Genomic DNA, 19,505 nt, shown 5'->3' on the forward strand with positions numbered 1-19,505 from the left:
ATTATATTGATTGAATAAAATAGGGATAACATGTGATTTTCAAAAATCAATGAGGGTATTATGAGTAAAATAACATTTTCATTGTTGATGTGATTTACTATAGATTTCAAAAGCACCTACAAATATGCTTTCTATTTTTGTTATGGGGAATTGAGAATTGTAGGGCTAAACACTTTTTCATGTTTTTACCAAACACCAAAACTGTTGTGGGTGATTGAAAATTGTCATCCATAGCAACTTTTGAGTTCTCCACAACAATCTCAAACGGGGCCTATATTTTGCCTCTAGGTACAATTATATTATAATCATCGTGAAAATGAAGATCTAAGTAAAATCTTATAATAGAATGGCTAGTATGAGAAACTAATTATGAAAGATTGTTTTATAAGAGCCCTTAAATAAATTCAATGGCACATATTTAACATCACCTATATCCATTTTTAAATTAGTAACCTTTAAGAAAAAAAAAAATCACGCAAACCATATTTTTTTGTTTATGTTGCAGCCCAAAAGTATATATATAGCCTATACCTAACTAAGAGTTAGCTTAACCTATTGAGTTTTAGCCCATTTTTTCCGTGAAATATTAATTTTAAGAAGTAAAGGACTAAAAAATTATTAGGCTAAGAATTAGTATATTGGGCTAACTAACTCCTAATTGGGTGAGTTATATATGTACTTTTAGGCTACAAACATACATAATAAGATGTTTTTTTTTCCAAAAAAAGCTACCTGGGCTACAGCCCATGATAGCCCTAACCTAGTTGAGCAGGAGCCCATAGTAGCCCTAACCTAGTTCCGGCCCTGCTCAACAGACTCCTTAATTAATTTCTATCCACATATGTATAATCTTACTAAGCTATATATTATGTTGGCTTTCCTGGGAGAATACAATGGACCTGTTGGAGAAGAAGCAGCTTGGTCTAAAGAAATCTGCTTATAACATATATATGCATGGTGACTTAGTGAGTGACAGAGGGAGAGAAAAGGTATGTGACTGTGTTACTTAGATCCCACCATTCAACTGCAGTGAACATCCCACCATTCTGTTCATTAAATCTGTTTCCTAGCATCTTAGGATACTCTTAGTATATATATTCTGCTTCCTAGCATGTCCTGCATGGCAAGGTAGACTTGATATGGTCCCAAATCTCTAGTATGGAACCAAGAAAAGTCATGCCAAGAAGTACGAGGAATTAATGGTGGAGAGTAAATGAAGAAGATATATATATATATAAAGAGTTTTGTCCACAAAATTCACTAAGAAACAAGTTTCAAAATATCTTTCAAAACTCCTATGCAAGTCTATAAATAGACTAACCCCAAGTGTTTATGAATCTCATTACTACAAATGAACTATGGCTGCTTCCATGTTCACCAATTCCATAAATATCTTCCTACTGATTCTCACTGCCTTTGTCTCTAAATCGTTTGCAGGGCGCATTGTGGTGTATTGGGGCCAAAATGAAGGGGAGGGCGGGCACACTCACAGCAACATGTAACACAGGAAGATATCGAATTGTAAACATAGGGTTCCTCTCCCAATTTGGAAATGGCCAAAAACCTCAAATCAACTTGGCTGGTCACTGTGACCCTGCATCAAACGGTTGCCAAAAGGTGAGCACTGGCATCAAAAACTGTCAAAACCAAGGCATCAAGGTCCTGCTTTCAATTGGCTGTGGCGCAGGCAGCTACACACTATCATCTGCAGATGATGCTAGGGGTGTAGCAGACTACATATGGAATAACTTCTTGGGGGGGCAATCAAATTCAAGGCCTCTAGGCGACGCTGTTTTGGATGGCGTAGATTTCGACATTGAGAGAGGTGTTTGTGGGAAAATCCACATCGATCCGAATAGCCAATCACAGCTCGACACGTGGCTGGTCAACACCCACCTCGGAGTTGACTCTCAGTGGTCAAACTTTGACTTCCACATCATCACTGGTCAGCATTTCCTCTGCCAGCTCAGACCGAATTTCCACGCCGGGCCCACCATGTTCGGTCCGAGCCGAACCGATGATCTTTCAAGGGATCGAGTGTCCATCTTTCCACGGTCATCCCGGTTCGGCTCGGCTCGGCGCAGGGGATGGTCTCTTTTCGAGTTCTGGCGTCGGCCAGTTAGGGCTCGGAAAGACCCCAGTTTACTGGGACCGGCTCGGCCTGGAATCCCATGTCCGATCCGACCACGCTTGGACTTCGTGTCTTTGCATGAGAACATGTGTTTGTATCGGCTCGGCTCGGCTCTCCGCCGCCATACCCAGGAAGATCACACTGGGACGAACCGCCACACTTGAATGCACCTGACACAATCTTCTGACAGATAGAATATCAGGCTTGCATTCATGACTACTGGGACAGTTTGCCTGATCCTTCCAACCTAGCATTTAATGGGGCATTCAGTGCAACATTAAATGCTGAGGAAGTAAGCAGCTGAACATGCAACTAGGTCTAGCCAGGTGCGTGGATCTCTGGCAACCATTCATTCACATGCAGGTAACTTATTCATTAAGTCTTCCTTTGCCTATATAAGGCACCACATATGAACAAAATGAGGCATCTAACAATCTACGCATCTACCCAAAAACACTTACACAAAAATTCCCATTCACCAAAGAGCTTACCCAATTTGCTGAGAATAACCCAGAACATTTGCCTTGTTCTTCCCATTCTCCCAAGTTCTTCCTTTGTTCTTCCTCATCCACCATCAAACACCACCACTGATTTCATCATCGGAGTGTGTTTGGCTGATACCACACCGGTCCATCTCCTTTGATCTTGTTTTTGTCTACAGGAAAATCTCAACCAGTATCCACTTCATCATCCAGCAAAGCACCTGATCAGCCAGATCAGCTTATCTAAGTTGTTGCATCTACCTTACGAGAATTTGCATCAACAGATTGGCGCCGTCTGTGGGAATTGACTTCAGCCGTTGTGTTCATCACCGCAAGCGCTAAGCTCTTCCTTCACGCGAGTCATCATGACTACCATCTTTCGGGACACCAGCTCTTCCTCAGGAGCATCTCAGAATGATGAACAACATCAGCCTGAGACGCCTGAGAAAACGAGGGGAGCACAACTCCCCAGGACATCAAAGTCCAAAGGTCCCTCGAAAATCCGAGCTGCTCATAAACTCCTTAAGGAGAGCCGGCGACATCTAGCCGCAGAGAATGCACTCCTGAAGCAGAATAATGAGCTGCTTGCAAAACAGGCCGAGCTGGCCGGGGAACTTGCACGCCACCGTGCTCAGCTTGAGAATAGTGGGGGATCGGGCTTCCGATCGCGCCGGACCCGAACTGAGCAGGAGGTCCTTTCACCATCTCCTTCTCGGCAAAGCACTCCTGCCGAGCCGAACGACCAGACGGATCGGCAGGATTCTGATTACGTCTTCCCGGGCTTCGAGGACATGCCCCCAGTCGAACAGGCCGAATGCCTAAACGCCCACCGTCTTCTTCAGCAAAAACAGGCGGCTTTCGGGAAGCGTGCCCCCAAGAATTCGAGCGGAGACCGTGCCGACCCGAATACAAACCGACGACCCCCGGCCCAATCAAGGTTGGGGGCCAACAGTCCAGCCGGTTCGGCCAAAACCAGGGTCTCGATTGGGGATAGGCTCGGCCCCATCATCAGCCAGGATCCTTCCCCATCAGGAGCTCACTCAGGGAGACGATCGGTGAGCGACCGACTGGGATCGACTATGATCATGTCGGATCGACGACCGGTGAGCGAGAGGATCACTCGCCAGCCGGTGAGTGAGAGACTCGGTAACCAGGCCGAATGCTCGGGGGAAAATGCCGCCGAGCCGACCCCGCCCGACGTGGAAAATCTTGTCCGGACTCTGGTCCAGGACCAAATCCGGAGCGTCCACGATCGGCTCGGCCACGTCGAGGTCTCCAGGGGGTACACCGGTAGGGCCGACCACGGAGAGGAACTCCCCCTCCCGTACACCAGCAGAATCCTGGATGCTGAGGTCTCCCGCGACACCAAACCCCCCAAGATGGATCAGTACGATGGGACCAAGGATCCCTACGACCATCTTGACAGCTTCAGATACGCCATGGAGGCCCGCCAGGTATCTGAAGCCACGAAGTGCAGAATCTTCCCTTCGACCTTGAAGGGCTCGGCTCGGGGATGGTTCCGAACTCTCCAACCGAACTCCATCGACTCCTTCTCCGACCTCCGAAGGGCCTTCCTGGCGAGATATCGGGTTGTATCCGAACGACTCTACAACTTGAACGATATGTCGCTCGTTAAGCAGCAGGAAGGGGAGAGCCTCAAGGCCTATCTGATCCGCTTCAACATCGAGTATACGAAGTGCGACGATTGCGACGATAGGTCAGCAAAGAATGCCCTCATGCAAGGTCTGCATGCCGGGGGACTCCGCTCCCACCTAATGAGGAATCCTCCCTCCACTTACGATGAGCTTTCTGCCGAAGCCACTAAGTGGGCGCGGGCTGAGGAGTGGGATGCTCAGGTGGAGGCCCTGAATCCCAGGCCGACCTCGGCCAAGAGGAAGGAGGGAGAGGTTTCAAGTCCCAAACCCCAGGTCCAATCCAAGAAGACCAGGACCGAGGAGCCACGCCAACTTTTGGGCAAGGGACCCAAATTTGTCCAGTACACGGAGTACACTCCCCTCAACGCCGGTCTGGAGGCAATCTACTCCAAGATCACGGACCAACTCCCAGCTGCCAGGGAGATCAAGGGACCACCCCCGGACAAAATCAGGGAGGGCGTCTTCTGCAAATACCACTCCAATCACGGCCATGTCACGGGTGATTGCTACGCTCTCCGCGACGGGATTGAGACTCTTGCCCGGGCGGGTAAGATCAATCAATTCCTGGCCGGAGGGCCTAGGGTACCCAAGGCCGCGCCGAAGAAGCCCACCAACACCATCGAGGTCCAGGATGCTGCCATCGGATCAATCGGCGGGGGACCAACCTTCGTGGGGAGCTCGAACCGATCCCAGAAGGAGTATGTCAGACAGGCGGCTCAAGCTCACGAGTCCCTGTCGATCCAGGCAGGTCAGCCCAGCACTTCCAAAAGACAGCGGAAGGACTGGGCGCCGGTCACCTTTGAGCTGAACGAGGCAAACGAGATCATCTTCCCCCACTATGATCCGGTCGTCATAGTGGCTGAGGTGGCCGGGACAACCATCGCGCGCTCCTTCGTCGATGGAGGGAGCTCAGTCAACATCCTCTACCACTCTGCGTTCGCGCAGATGGGCATCGGCGATGATAAGTTGGAGACCGATACACCTGCCTTGGTCGGATTCGGGGGAGAAGTGGTTCAGCCCCTCGGACACATCTACCTTCCCCTTTCGCTCGGGAAGGGACCGATTAAGAAGACTTGCATGACGTACTTCATTGTCGTCAAGCGGCCGTCAGCCTACAACATCATTCTGGGCAGACCGGCTCTGGTCGACCTTGACTGCATCGTCCATTACGCCAACCTCCTCATCAAATGTCCGGTGAGCGACGACTGCATCGTCATTCAGGGAGACCAGTGCTCGGCTCGGTCTTGCTACGCCGCTTCGATCAAGCAGAAGGGTCAGCTGCCGAACTCACAGGAACTCGACTCCATCGCTGATTCGGGCAGGTGGCCGAGGGCGGAGACATTCGACTTCACTTCCGAGCCGAACCCAGAATCTCGGCCCCTTCCCGCCGAGGCCTGGGAGGAAGTGCTGATCTCGGCCGAGACACCGGATCGGCTCGTCCGAGTGGGGACTCAGATCAGCCCCGAGCAACGTTCTGCCATCATTGACTTCCTCCGTGCCAATGCGGAAGTGTTCGCCTGGTCTTACGATGACATGCCAGGCATATCGTCTGACGTGATCACCCACAGGCTGAACACCGACCCGGGATGCAAACCGGTCCGTCAGAAGAGGAGGTCATACGATCCGGTCCGATACGCCGCCATGGCTGAAGAGGTAACCAAGTTGCAAAACAACGGGTTCATCCGGGAGGTCAATTATCCCGACTGGCTTGCCAACGTGGTCATGGTGAAGAAGAACAACGGGAAGTGGAGGATGTGCGTGGACTTCACCGATCTGAACAGGGCTTGTCCCAAGGATAGTTTTCCCTTGCCCAGAATAGATCAGCTCGTCGATGCAACAGCAGGACATCAGCTCCTCAGCTTCATGGACGCCTACTCTGGATACAACCAGATCCTGATGCACAAGTCCGACCAGGAAGGCACATCTTTCATAACGGATCGCGGCATGTACTGTTACAAGGTCATGCCCTTCGGCCTCAAAAACGCCGGAGCCACCTACCAAAGGCTGGTCAACCACATGTTCAGATCTTCCATCGGCAAATCAGTAGAGGTTTACGTGGATGACATGCTGGTCAAAAGCATCAGGGCGGACGATCACGTCAGGGACCTCTCAGACATGTTCGGAGTCCTAAAAGAGTATCAGATGCGGCTGAACCCAGCCAAATGTGTCTTTGGGGTTCGGTCGGGCAAGTTCCTTGGCTACCTGGTCAGCCAACGGGGGATCGAAGCCAACCCGGAGAAGATCCAGGCTTTGATCAACATGAAGTCCCCAAGGACACGTAAGGAAATCCAGAGTCTGACTGGAAGAGTTGCCGCCCTGAACCGGTTCATCTCAAAGTCCACTGACCGGTGCCTCCCTTTCTTCAAAGCCTTAAGGGGAGCAGGGAAGAGTATAGAATGGACCCCCCAATGCGAGCAGGCCTTTCAAGATCTGAAAAGGCACATGGGGGAACCTCCCATCTTATCCAAACCGGAGGAAGGTGAAGAACTTTTCCTCTACCTTTCTGTTTCAGACTCGGCTCTCAGCTCGGTTCTGGTGAGAGAGGTCGGCGGTGTACAACACCCCGTCTTCTATACAAGCCGAGCCATCGCCGATGCCGAGACCAGGTATCCAAAATTCGAGAAGATGGCTCTCGCCCTGGTTAGCTCGGCTCGGAAACTGAGACCCTACTTCCAGGCTCATTCAATCGTTGTCTTGACGGATCAGCCGCTCAGACAAATCCTAGCAAAACCCGAGACTTCGGGTCGGCTCATCAAGTGGTCGATCGAGCTCGGAGAGTTTGACATCATCTACCGTCCCAGGGCGGCCATCAAAGGTCAGGCCATGTCGGATTTCATCTGTGAGTCGACCACCTCGACGGAGGATCCACCGCGCACCGACGCTATGCCAACGGCGTCCGATCCGAACACAATCGGCGAACACGGCCAGGCTGATCTCCTCACCTGGACCCTCTATGTGGACGGATCTTCCAACGCCATGGGGAGCGGAGCCGGGCTTGTTCTGATCTCCCCAGAACAAGTTGTGATGGAGTATGCTCTTCGCTTCAGATTTCAAGCATCCAACAATGAAGCAGAGTATGAGGCTCTCATCGCCGGGCTCAGATTGGCAAAGGAGCTCGGCGCGACCAAACTGAACATCTTCAGCGACTCCCAACTCATCGTCAATCAGATATTGGGAGAGTATGAGACTCGAGAACCTAGCATGACTGCCTATCTCGAGAAGACTCGTCTGCTGCTTGGGAACTTCCATGAGTACAAAATATCCCAAATCCCAAGGGCAGAGAACTGCAGAGCCGACGCCTTGGCACGCCTGGCTTCGGTCACAGACACCGGATCCGCTAGGCACGTTCCAGTTGAAATCCTGGACAGACCTAGCACCGCCGAAAACGAAGTCACCGTCATGCAGACCGAGGCCGAGCCGAACTGGATGACGCCGATCATCAACTACTTGGTCTCCGGGATCCTTCCCCCAGAGAGGGACAAGGCACGTCTCATCAAGACGAGGTCGGCTCGGTTCAGCATGATCAACGGTCAGCTCTACAAAAGGAGTTTCTCCCTGCCCTACTTGCGGTGCGTCACTCCCCAAGAAGGTCAGGATGTGCTGAGAGAAATCCACGAGGGGATATGCGGAAACCACTCTGGAGGAAGAGCCCTTGCCTACAAGACGATCAGACAGGGTTACTTCTGGCCAACGCTGAACAAAGACGCAGATCATCTCTCTCGCGCTTGTGTCAGATGCCAGCAATTTGCCGCGGTCCCCCATCAACCTCCCCAGTTGCTGACCTCCATATCCAATCCTTGGCCGTTCGCGCAATGGGGACTCGATCTGATCGGTCCTATGCCGAAGGCGAAAGGGCAAGTCACTATGACCGTAGTAGCAGTCGACTACTTCACCAAGTGGGCCGAGGCCGAGCCCCTGGCCACCACCACAGCCGAACGAATGGAGACCTTCGTCTGGAAGAACATCATTTGCCGGTTCGGCATGCCGCACACCATCATTGCGGACAATGGCAAACAGTTCGACTGCAAGAAGTTCAGGAGTTTTTGTTCACGTCTGAACATCAACTTGCGCTTCACCGCGCCTTACCATCCGCAGTCGAACGGACAGGTTGAGGCCATCAACAAGATCATCAAGAAGACCCTCAAGACTAAGCTTGATAATGCTAAGGGGAATTGGCCTGAACTCTTGCCAGAGGTGCTTTGGTCTTATCGAACTTCCTATCGCAACTCGACGAAGGAAACACCCTATGCATTGGCGTTCGGAACTGACGCCGTCGTCCCGGTCGAAATGGGGACTCCTTCATTCCGGACCGGCACGTACAATCCCGAGACCAATGACACCGGTCTTCGGCTCGGCCTGGATATAATCGAGGAGAGGCGAACCGACGCCAATCTCTGCCGAGCCGCTTACCAACAGAGGGTGGCCAAATACTACAATCAAAGGGTCCGACCCAGGAGCTTCGGACTGGGCAGCCTCGTCATGAAAAAGAGTCCCCTTGCCATCAAGGAGAGTTCGTTCGATCCGAACTGGACCGGACTATACAGAATCACAGGCATAGTCAAGCCTGGCACTTACAACTTGGCCACTCTGGCTGGGAAGCCTCTCAAGCATAGCTGGAACGCTGAACACTTGAAGACTTATTACCAGTAAAATGTAGTTAGGATCGGGGACTGTCCGACCTAACACCCATTCCAATCAATGAAGAGATGAACACATTTTGACTCATTTCTTCTTATTTTTTCGAAACAAACACTGGGGACTCTACTCCTATACACTTTCAATAAAGAGGAAAGATCTAAGTGTTTCCTTCGAAAAAATAGTAAACCCATGTGCCGAGCCGAAGTGCCATTTTCGGCCCGACGCTCGGTACATTACAGACTCATCAGGTCTATAAACTCATGTGTCGAGCGGGCGCGCCATTTCCGGCCCGATGCTCGGCATATTACAGACTCATCAGGTCTATAAACTCATGTGTCGAGCGGGCGCGCCATTTCCGGCCCGATGCTCGGCATATTACAGACTCATCAGGTCTATAAACTCATGTGTCGAGCGGGCGCGCCATTTCCGGCCCGATGCTCGGCATATTACAGACTCATCAGGTCTATAAACTCATGTGTCGAGCGGGCGCGCCATTTCCGGCCCGATGCTCGGCATATTACAGACTTATCAGGTCTATAAAAATCCCTGTCCGAGCCGAAGTGACTTCCTACAGTCCTAACGTTCAACAGGATATTTCTAAAAGAAAAATATACACTCCAACCAAAACTTTCATCGTGCATGCCGAGCCGATCTGAAAGTAAGTTTGAATATTTTTCTCAAAAAACAAAATTCCTAAATATCTCAATGGGTATGCCGAGCCCATCTGGGATCACTAGGGTTTTTAAATTTTTACTTAATCTTGGTTATGCTTATCAAGCTGATCCTAAGACAAGTTCTAATTTATCATTACCATTCATTCTCATTGCGATCGGCATGCCGGGCCGATCTCAAAATGACTCGGTTTTTATTATGTTTTTCACTTTTATCATTTTCTTATCCATGTGTTGTTAGTTATGTCTTTAGCTTAATTTCCGAGCTGAATTGACAGCAACTTGTATCATATAAAGAAAATACTGATAAAATAAGTAACATAAAACCAAGTACAAATTGTTCCAAAAACAATTAAACCCGAGCCACACTTCGGCTCGGGAACAAAAAAAAAAGAACAACAACAAAACAACATGAAAGTTAAACAAAGTCAGCTATCATGCAGATCGCTCGGCAGGGCCCTCCTGGATCGGCTCGATGGACTCCTCGGGCGTCTCCTCGCCGAGCTGCACCACCTCAACCCCGCCGATCTGCATCTCAGCATTGGGATCGGATTCGGGGACTGGGGGGATCGGGGTCGGCTCGTATGTAGGCAGCGGAGGGTCCTCCGGAGTCGGCTCAGCTTCAGCGCGGACTTGGCGAACGGGAGGAGGAAGCCCATCCCGTTGACTCCCCTGAGTGTCTTCCTCGTCATCGGACTCGCCAAGGAATGAGACATCCCAGTCCGGCCTCTTCGATTTGATCGCCTCCAAGAGCTCCTGATACCCATCAAAATGGGCATCAGCCAGTGCCTGGGCGCTCGGCACTTCAGCTCGACGTCAGAGTTCGGCATTTTCGACCCTCCGTTCGGCAGCCTCGACGTCTCGCTGGAGATCGCCGACATAGTGCCTCAAGTCAGCCACATTTTGCTCCGAGGATGCAAGCTCCTTGCCGAGCCGAGCGACCTCCTCCTCCTTCTCGGCCAGCCTGGACTGCAGACCCTCCGACCGTTCACGCTCGGCCTTGACCGCTCGATCGGCCTCGGCCAGCTTCTCCTTAAGCTCCAGGGTCCGCTCCCGGAATCTCCCCAGTTTCGCCTCGGCATCGACGGCGGCCTTGGCAGCCTCGAACTGCCTCATGGCGAGCTGCAAGAGAAACAAATTCATTACTAATCCGAACCGAGCGGATAGACGAAATCCGAAGTAAAAAAGACTTACCATCATAGCCTGGCGGGATGTGATCAGAGCCTGGTGGCTGAAGCCCGGCTCGCCATGACCGGTCCACAGCCCCTCCTGCGCCTTTGGCGTCATCACACGCTTAAGGCCCGTGACGAACGGCTCGAGGCAAGGGTCTACCTCCACCGCCTTCAGGGGCGCCAATCCGGACGCCTCGGCACCAGAACCGCTGGGCTCGGCCCGAGCTCTCTTCTCCACCGGGGCCTCGGCCTGGGGAGCTTTCCTCTTCTCTGCCTGCCGAGTCGGTCTCGGCGCAGGAGATCTAGGCTGAGCTGCCGCTGGGGCAGGAGCCTGGACCGGCTCGGCAGGGGCCCGCCCCGCGGCCCTCCTCTGGACGCTCCGAGCAGCCTTCCTCCTCAGGCGAGCCTCCAGTTCGGTGGGCGCCATTCCCCTTTCGGCCCTAGGATTCCACCTGGGTACAAACCAGGAGATCCCGCTCAGTCTGATCTGGGTTTCCCCGAGCAGAAACTTGGTTGACAAGTACTCTGCTGGTGAGTCCCTGATCGCGGCGATCTGGTCCTTGAGCTCACCTCGGAGTTTATACTTGCCCCAGCTGACTGCAAAGACGAAGCCAAAAAGAGTTAGACAAAGAAAAAAAAAATGCAATTATTACAAGACGTAAGCAAATCATCCTCGGATCGGCCCCAAACTCCCAATGCCCACCTGGAATCCTAAAGGCTCTGGGAACCCGAGCCGAAGTGATTCTGTTCGGATCGGCGAACTCCCAATCCCCAGAGACAAAGAAGTATCTTTTCTTCCATGTCTTCTGGGAAGAGGGATTCCCACCGAAGAGTGGCCCCGAGTACGCTTGAAGGTTGTAGAACCCGAGCTCGCTCTGCTTCGACCTCAGCGCGTAATTGCAGAACAGGATATCCTTGTGTGGCACACATTTGTGCACTTTGTGCCACAGGATATGCATAGACAGGATGATCCTGTATACATTTGGATTCAGTTGGTGCGGCGCCGCTCCGATCGTCGCGAGCCAGTCCTGCAGGAAGGTGTGTAGGGGAAGCCGAACCCCATTCTCAAACATCTCCGGGTACATGGTCACCCATCCTATCGGGGGTCGGCTCGGCTTCTCCCCCTCAGTCGGCAACCTCATCAACACGGAGCCGGGAACTGAGTACCTATCCCTCAAGTCCCTGAGATGATACTCTGTCATCTCATTGGGGATCTGATCGGCCTTCCACGCCAATTCCTCGTAGAAGTCCGGGTCAATTGGACTCCCCGTCACCCCCTGAGCCGAGGTCGACGCCTCATGACCCCTGTCTCTTTCATCCGAGCCTGAGGTGAGTCTGCTCGGGATGGTGGCGATCGGCTCGACGTCAAGAGGCTCTTCGTCGCCTCCTTCGGCCGTCCCTTGTTCCCGATCGGAACTCAGTATCTCGGGATTCTCTTGGTCTCCTCGGGCTCGGCGCTCACCACCTGGGTTGCGATTCAATGCCGAGCCGGCCTCGTCCAACTCTTCGGACAACCCGTCCCAACTCGCCTCACCCGCAAGTGGGCTTCGGCTCGGTTCGGCCTCGTCCGCAGAAGGGCTTCGGCTCAGATCGGCCTCACTATCTCCTTCAAACGCCTCTCCAGAGCCGAGCCGATCACTCGAGTCGGATCCAGACATCACTAACAGTTTCTCTTTTTCTCTCTCTTGCTTTTTGGATCAAAAGGTGTCCTTTTTCAAGAACACCAAGAACAAACCCAGAAAAACCTGAAAAACACAAAAACTCGAGAATGGACAGAATCACTTACTGGTTTTTGTCCGGCCAATCTCTCCACCCCTCACACACTCGGAATGGCTTCGTCTATGGTTACGCTTGCCCGAAACCGTGACCGAACTGCTGCACTGACGACGGAGATAGGAGGAGATTCACGGCGGAGGAGGAAAGAGTTTGCAGAGGGAGAGTGGGAGTTTCTGAAAAAGTTGGAAAATGAGAGGGAAGAGAGAGAAAGGGGCCTTTTATACCCCATGCAAATCAGATCTCAGCCCTTCGTTTCTGGCGCTTCACATGCCAGATCTTGACACCTGTCAAGCATTCAAAAATGCCCATAACGAGGTGACCCTTACGTTCCCCCATGCAGAAATCAAACGTCCCTTCACCTGCCCCTGAGATATTTTGGCCAATCACAAGTCGTCATGTGTTCGGATCTTCGAGAACATGGACTTGTAGGGTTCGGCTCGGATCAAACAAAGTGCTATCTTTGGGAAGATCCTTACATCTCAACTTCCAATCCACCACTGTCTGCTCGGATCGGAAGTTGGGGGACTCCTGTTTGTGGGAAAATCCACATCGATCCGAATAGCCAATCACAGCTCGACACGTGGCTGGTCAACACCCACCTCGGAGTTGACTCTCAGTGGTCAAACTTTGACTTCCACATCATCACTGGTCAGCATTTCCTCTGCCAGCTCAGACCGAATTTCCACGCCGGGCCCACCATGTTCGGTCCGAGCCGAACCGATGATCTTTCAAGGGATCGAGTGTCCATCTTTCCACGGTCATCCCGGTTCGGCTCGGCTCGGCGCAGGGGATGGTCTCTTTTCGAGTTCTGGCGTCGGCCAGTTAGGGCTCGGAAAGACCCCAGTTTACTGGGACCGGCTCGGCCTGGAATCCCATGTCCGATCCGACCACGCTTGGACTTCGTGTCTTTGCATGAGAACATGTGTTTGTATCGGCTCGGCTCGGCTCTCCGCCGCCATACCCAGGAAGATCACGTTGGGACGAACCGCCACACTTGAATGCACCTGACACAATCTTCTGACAGATAGAATATCAGGCTTGCATTCATGACTGCTGGGACAGTTTGCCTGATCCTTCCAACCTAGCATTTAATGGGGCATTCAGTGCAACATTAAATGCTGAGGAAGTAAGCAGCTGAACATGCAACTAGGTCTAGCCAGGTGCGTGGATCTCTGGCAACCATTCATTCACATGCAGGTAACTTATTCATTAAGTCTTCCTTTGCCTATATAAGGCACCACATATGAACAAAATGAGGCATCTAACAATCTACGCATCTACCCAAAAACACTTACACAAAAATTCCCATTCACCAAAGAGCTTACCCAACTTGCTGAGAATAACCCAGAACATTTGCCTTGTTCTTCCCATTCTCCCAAGTTCTTCCTTTGTTCTTCCTCATCCACCATCAAACACCACCACTGATTTCATCATCGGAGTGTGTTTGGCTGGTACCACACCGGTCCATCTCCTTTGATCTTGTTTTTGTCTACAGGAAAATCTCAACCAGTATCCACTTCATCATCCAGCAAAGCACCTGATCAGCCGGATCAGCTTATCTAAGTTGTTGCATCTACCTTACGAGAATTTGCATCAACAAGAGGTAAGCCTCATTATGCTGGACTTGCTAGGAGGCTGTCTGAGCATAGCCAAAGTGGCAGCAAAGTGTTCTTGAGTGCAGCACCACAATGCCCATTTCCTGACCAGTATCTGAATGGGGCTCTATCCACTGGCCTATTTGATTATGTTTGGGTTCAATTCTACAACAACCCAGTTTGTGAATATAGTGCTGGCAATTTCAATGCCTTCAAGGAGTCTTGGAACAAATGGACATCTTCTATACAAGCCAGACTATTCTTTGTTGGGCTTCCAGCTTCGCACGCAGCTGCTGGCAGTGGTTATGTGCCTTCAAATGATCTTATAAACCAAGTGTTGCCTTTTGTCAAGATGTCTGCCAACTATGGAGGTGTCATGCTCTATGATAAGTTCAATGATGATAAGAGTGGATATAGTTCCAAAATTCAAGGCTGTGTTTAACTTAAGCCATGGCTATCAAATGGGCTTAAATAAGTAAAATAAAGTCATGCTCAGTTAAAATTTATGAAAAAGTTTGTGTCGTTGAAATCTTAATTTTTTGAGGTTTTGTTGCTTTTGAAATTATTATTAGTACACTAGTATATTGTCTACATCTTCCACATTGAGTTGGATCCAAAGTACGTGTAATGTTTGCTTAGCTAATAGTTTGTTGTTGAGTATGAACTCAAATTGACAATTTGACAACAATATGTTTAGTCGATCACAATCATAGTGGTGGCACTCAATCTCTCTTTTATGGGAGGAGCTCCTGAATTTAAATTTTATAGATGAAAATTGTTGAATAAAAAACAATATGCTAGATTAGACTATTTGTAAAGGAAAAATTGCCCTCCAATTTTTTTTTTTTGGGTACAGAATTTCCCTCCAAATTAGAGTCTACAAAGATAACTCATCATTTAAGCCCAAGCCCATGACAATCTTTTTTTTGGCCAGGTAGCCCATGACAATCTTTAAACTCTAAAGCCAAGCCAGGTTTGGGTTGGACTCAACCGAGCCTGTAATAGATTCATAGCCCAAAACTAACGTTAGTGTCTCGCCGCGTTTTCCTTCTTCCTCTCTCTCCGACTAACCGACCAAAGTGAGAGGTCGAGCTCTGTCTCTACTTGTTGGTCTCCTTGGGTTTATTAGCAAAGAACAAAGTGATTCTAGGGTTTTACAGAACCCCAAATTTGAATTCTTGCTTTGCTCTCTGATTGAACGAAGAGATGGGGAAGGCAAAGAAAGGCCCTAAATTTGCAGTCATGAAGAAGGTGGTCACCTCCAAAGCAATTAAAAAGTAAGCCTTTTCTATAATTTCTTTCTTATTTTCATTTATTTCTCACTGTTGTGCACAGAACTTTATTATTTTTATTTATTTTTTTTTTGTTTCATATTTTAAATTCAGCTACAAACAGGAGGTTTTGAACCCAAACAAGAAAGACCTCACCAAAGAAAAGCTGCCAAGAAATGTGTAATTGGTTTTTGGTTTTTAAAAGTTTATTTCAATTTGTTGCTTTTGTTTATTGGATTACATAATTAATTTTTTTTTTGTAATTTAGGCCAAATGTTAATCCGGCGCTTTTCTTTACACACAACACTGCGTTGGGACCTCCTTACCGTGTTTTGGTTGATACCAACTTCATCAATTTCTCTATCCAGAATAAAGTGAGTGTTCTGTATTTATGGTTGAAAAGTATTGATATATGGTGTATTTTTTTGGTTTATTTTGAGCTCATTTGAGCTAAAGCTATTATACATTGTTTAGGAATTCTGTATTGTGCATTTTTTGACTCTTTTGTTTCCTTTCAATTTCTGTAGTTGGATCTGGAGAAGGGAATGATGGACTGCCTATACGCGAAGTGTGAGTCTTAATTCACTTGTTTATCCACTTGTATAAGTATTTAGTATATCTGGTGAACTTCGTAGTTTTGAATGTCAAGTTTCATTACAAGAAATCAGTACCACATCTTGATTGCAGACGTTGCTCTATTGGCAGCTTATAATAGTTGACGAAATATCATTTTGGAACTCTTTACGGAGAATGCATGGGACTGTTCCAATAAATAAGTTGAAAGTTTCCCTTTTGTTTTATTATTTAATGATTCTTCTATCATTTGAATTTTTAGGCACTCCTTGTATCACAGATTGTGTTATAGCAGAGCTTGAGAAGTTAGGTGTGAAATACCGTGTGGCTCTGAGGTATTTTTCCATGTTTTGTACTAATTATATTTCGTGACTAAAAGGTTCGAAGTAGTTGGATGTGTGTAGGGATGACTTGTACTACTATCCCTCTTGGTTGTCCTGTCCATTAGCTTTTTTCTCTTCCTTTTTTATATTTTGTTCTTTTGATTATGCTAAGCTTCTAAAATAACTCTTATATAACTCCAGTTTTACTCATATAGTATTGGTAATTTATTTTCTTCGAGTGACAAAAAAACTGCTCTTCCAATAAATAATTGACCTTTTGTTTTGTTTTTTCTTTGACAGGATTGCCAAGGATCCTCGTTTTGAGAGAATACCATGTACTCATAAAGGAACCTATGCTGATGATTGTCTCGTTGAGAGAGTTACCCAGGTATGATTTATACCCAGTAACTGCTACCCACTTTCCCTGTTTGCCTTTTGAACTCTTTAGGATATACTAATATTAACAATTCCCAATTTTGGATTTTTCTTCTTACTCAAAATGCCATCAAGTTCTGGTAAATTTTCATAGGGGAAGGGAGTTGGAAGGATGAGGTAGAGAGACTTCATAGGTCACCTTCTTTTACCGTACAATTAACTTTTACTATATGTATTGTAATCAGTTTTTTCTATTAAGTAGCTGGCTAAAATAGACTGGCTGAATTGTGCTTGATTTTTCCTACCAAGTGGCCATAGCTGAACCTTCTGCATTTGAGGTGCACAAGATTTTGCTCATGTAGCAGATATCCTGTTCTTTTTGCAACAAGCTCTCAGTATGTTCCAATTAAGTACAAAAGATTTTAAGGTTGGCAAAAGCAGCAAAGCATTGCATCCAACCCTTCTAGAAGGCATTGGACTCTGGATGTTGTTTTATAACTATAGTGCTGGATTTACAACCTCATAAACGTTAAATTCGTATGGCAGTTATGTTGCTACATTGTGTCTGAACAGCCACAGGTTTCATTTATATTCTTTTATGTAGATGTTGTTATCTGTCACTTAATCAAGTGACGACATCTAATGCTTAGACATGGGATGGAAAATCTCATCAACAGCAACTAATTGGCTTTGAAACAATAAATGCATCTTCTCTCCTGAAGCTGTTTATTGTATAGAGTGGATGTGCATTATCCTGTTTGTTTTGCATATTATGTCTTGCTGGCGAGAGTGTGGTCTTTTAGTGATTCTGTTGCAACTTATCAGAATTCTCTGGTGCATCTCAGAGTAATTTTTTTGTGACTGACATTGACTTCTTTTTTTGGGAACAGCATAAATGCTTCATTGTTGCTACATGTGATCGAGACTTGAAACGACGGATCCGAAGGGTAGTATAGTTAGTTCATAACAGTATGAAACCATGTTATGTGACATTGAGACCTTAGTGCATAACTTTGCTTGTTTAAGTGCAGGTCCCTGGTGTGCCAATCATGTACATCACTAAACACAAGTATTCAATTGAGCGGTTGCCTGAAGCAACAGTTGGTGGAGGTAAGCAAGATAGCTATTATTAATTGGAAAATGCCGATTTATTGTAAATTTATATGTTATGTAATGACTTTTCTTTATTCAGCGTCTTAAAAATCTAATTTACTTTGAACTAAGATACTTGTGTATATATTTTGTTTTGCTGCAGCTCCAAGAATCTGATGATGATGTGATCTTTCCAAAGTAAAGACTGGTTCTACTATCCTCTGATTCACATCATGTGCTCAGACCAGCAACAAAAACATCGTCTATGGGCTTGGTAGATTCTTCATAATTCAGTTCATCAAGCGTACATTACCCTTTTGGGGTTGGGTGATCGACTTTTCTTCTTATAGGAACTTGTTGGAACTTTTTTCTTCCTACCGTCAGAAGAGAAGACACAGATTTGTTGGTGTAGCAATCAGTAGAATTTATGAAGTTCCTTGTGTAACTCTGCTAACTTTAGTATGAGTGGTACTGATTTTTTCGGAATAGCATATAATTAAGCTTGAGGTTGTCAAATGCATTTGTATCATGGCTGTTATTTTTGAGATCAGTAGCTTTAGTTTTTCTTATTTAGTTTTACTTCAATCTCTCTCCTCACCAACAAGTCGGTTGCTTGCTTCTTTGTCAAATGCAAGATTGCAAAGGTAAATAATATCATTTACAACAAGTCTAAAATCAAATAACGAAATAACATATCCGTGATGCACCCCACTGTCGAATGGAGAGGTATTGGATAATGTTAGGTACCGCATTTTGGTACCTTACCATTATGGCATGTTTACTAATCTGTAATCGGATTAGGAGGAATTGAATTGATAATGAATTGGATTGAGAAGGAATTGGATTGGGGAGGAGTCAAAATTCGGATTCCCATTGAAGCTGTTTACTAAATTATTTGGAATCAGAGTAGGAATGATACCAATTCCATATAAGTTGTTTACTAATTCACCGGAATCGGAATTGAAACCAATTTGATTACTAAAATGCCCTTGTTTTAAATAAATTATTTTATATGCTAGTGAATAGGCAAACTTGGAATTATAGAAATAATGTGAGGGTATCATAGGAAAAAAAGTTGGACTCCTGATGGATTGTTTCTCCAGGAATCAAAATACCTCCCCCCACACAAGAATCCAATTCCTCCAATATAAGGAGTTGAATTCCTGATATCATGTGGGCCTACTTGTATTTTTATTTCCATATAGTTAGTAAACACATGAATAGCCCGTAATCGGTATCCAATTCCTTGTTTTGATTTTGATTACGGATTAGTAAACATGCCATTAGTGTGTTTCATGTGGGAGAATCAATATAAGTAGGTCCCATGTGGGACCCACCAAATTGTGGTACACATTTATCCAAGACACCAAGTGGGGCACAAAGAGACCTTAAAAAGCAACTACAAGGACAATGTGGACTCTCAAATCAGGTCGATAAAACAAGGACAATGATTTTTGTTTTTGGGTCAAACAAGGACAATGATTTGGACTCTCAAATGAGAGTCGATAAAACAAAGACAATGAACAACAACCTTTCGCTATCGCTAGTATGAGAGGACTAGAAAAGTTGAAAAGATATATTTCTATGCCAAAATTAACAAACAGATAAATCGAAGATCCTTGCATCATCTATTCCGGAGTTATTTCTTGAATATAGTCAGCAAAAGCCTAATAAACAAGCACAAAAAGGCCATCATCATCATCGAATTCGATGTTATTAATTACTTGAGTTGTATATGTTTCTAGAAGAAG

General features: G+C 47.3%; 2 protein-coding genes across 2 annotated transcripts; both read left to right on the forward strand.

The window, feature by feature from the left end:
- The first annotated feature begins 893 nt into the window (after window positions 1-893).
- Window positions 894-14,684, forward strand: LOC147290508 (acidic endochitinase-like). The gene is made up of 3 exons (XM_086235811.1): window positions 894-989; window positions 1,438-1,825; window positions 14,129-14,684. Exons 1-3 carry the CDS (start codon window positions 894-896, stop codon window positions 14,560-14,562), a joined length of 918 nt encoding a protein of 305 aa, XP_086091937.1. The 3' UTR covers window positions 14,563-14,684.
- Window positions 14,685-15,117: 433 nt separating this feature from the next.
- LOC147290509 (PIN domain-like family protein) lies at window positions 15,118-18,249 on the forward strand. The gene is made up of 9 exons (XM_086237404.1): window positions 15,118-15,397; window positions 15,506-15,571; window positions 15,660-15,765; window positions 15,919-15,961; window positions 16,227-16,299; window positions 16,588-16,675; window positions 17,553-17,609; window positions 17,694-17,772; window positions 17,918-18,249. The coding sequence occupies exons 1-9, from the start codon at window positions 15,327-15,329 to the stop codon at window positions 17,929-17,931; spliced, it is 597 nt and encodes a 198-aa protein (XP_086093530.1). The 5' UTR covers window positions 15,118-15,326; the 3' UTR covers window positions 17,932-18,249.
- Window positions 18,250-19,505: the final 1,256 nt, after the last annotated feature.

Source organism: Dryas octopetala, chromosome 3 (genome assembly GCF_963921425.1).
Source record: "Dryas octopetala chromosome 3, drDryOcto1.1, whole genome shotgun sequence".
Lineage (NCBI taxonomy): Eukaryota > Viridiplantae > Streptophyta > Magnoliopsida > Rosales > Rosaceae > Dryas > Dryas octopetala.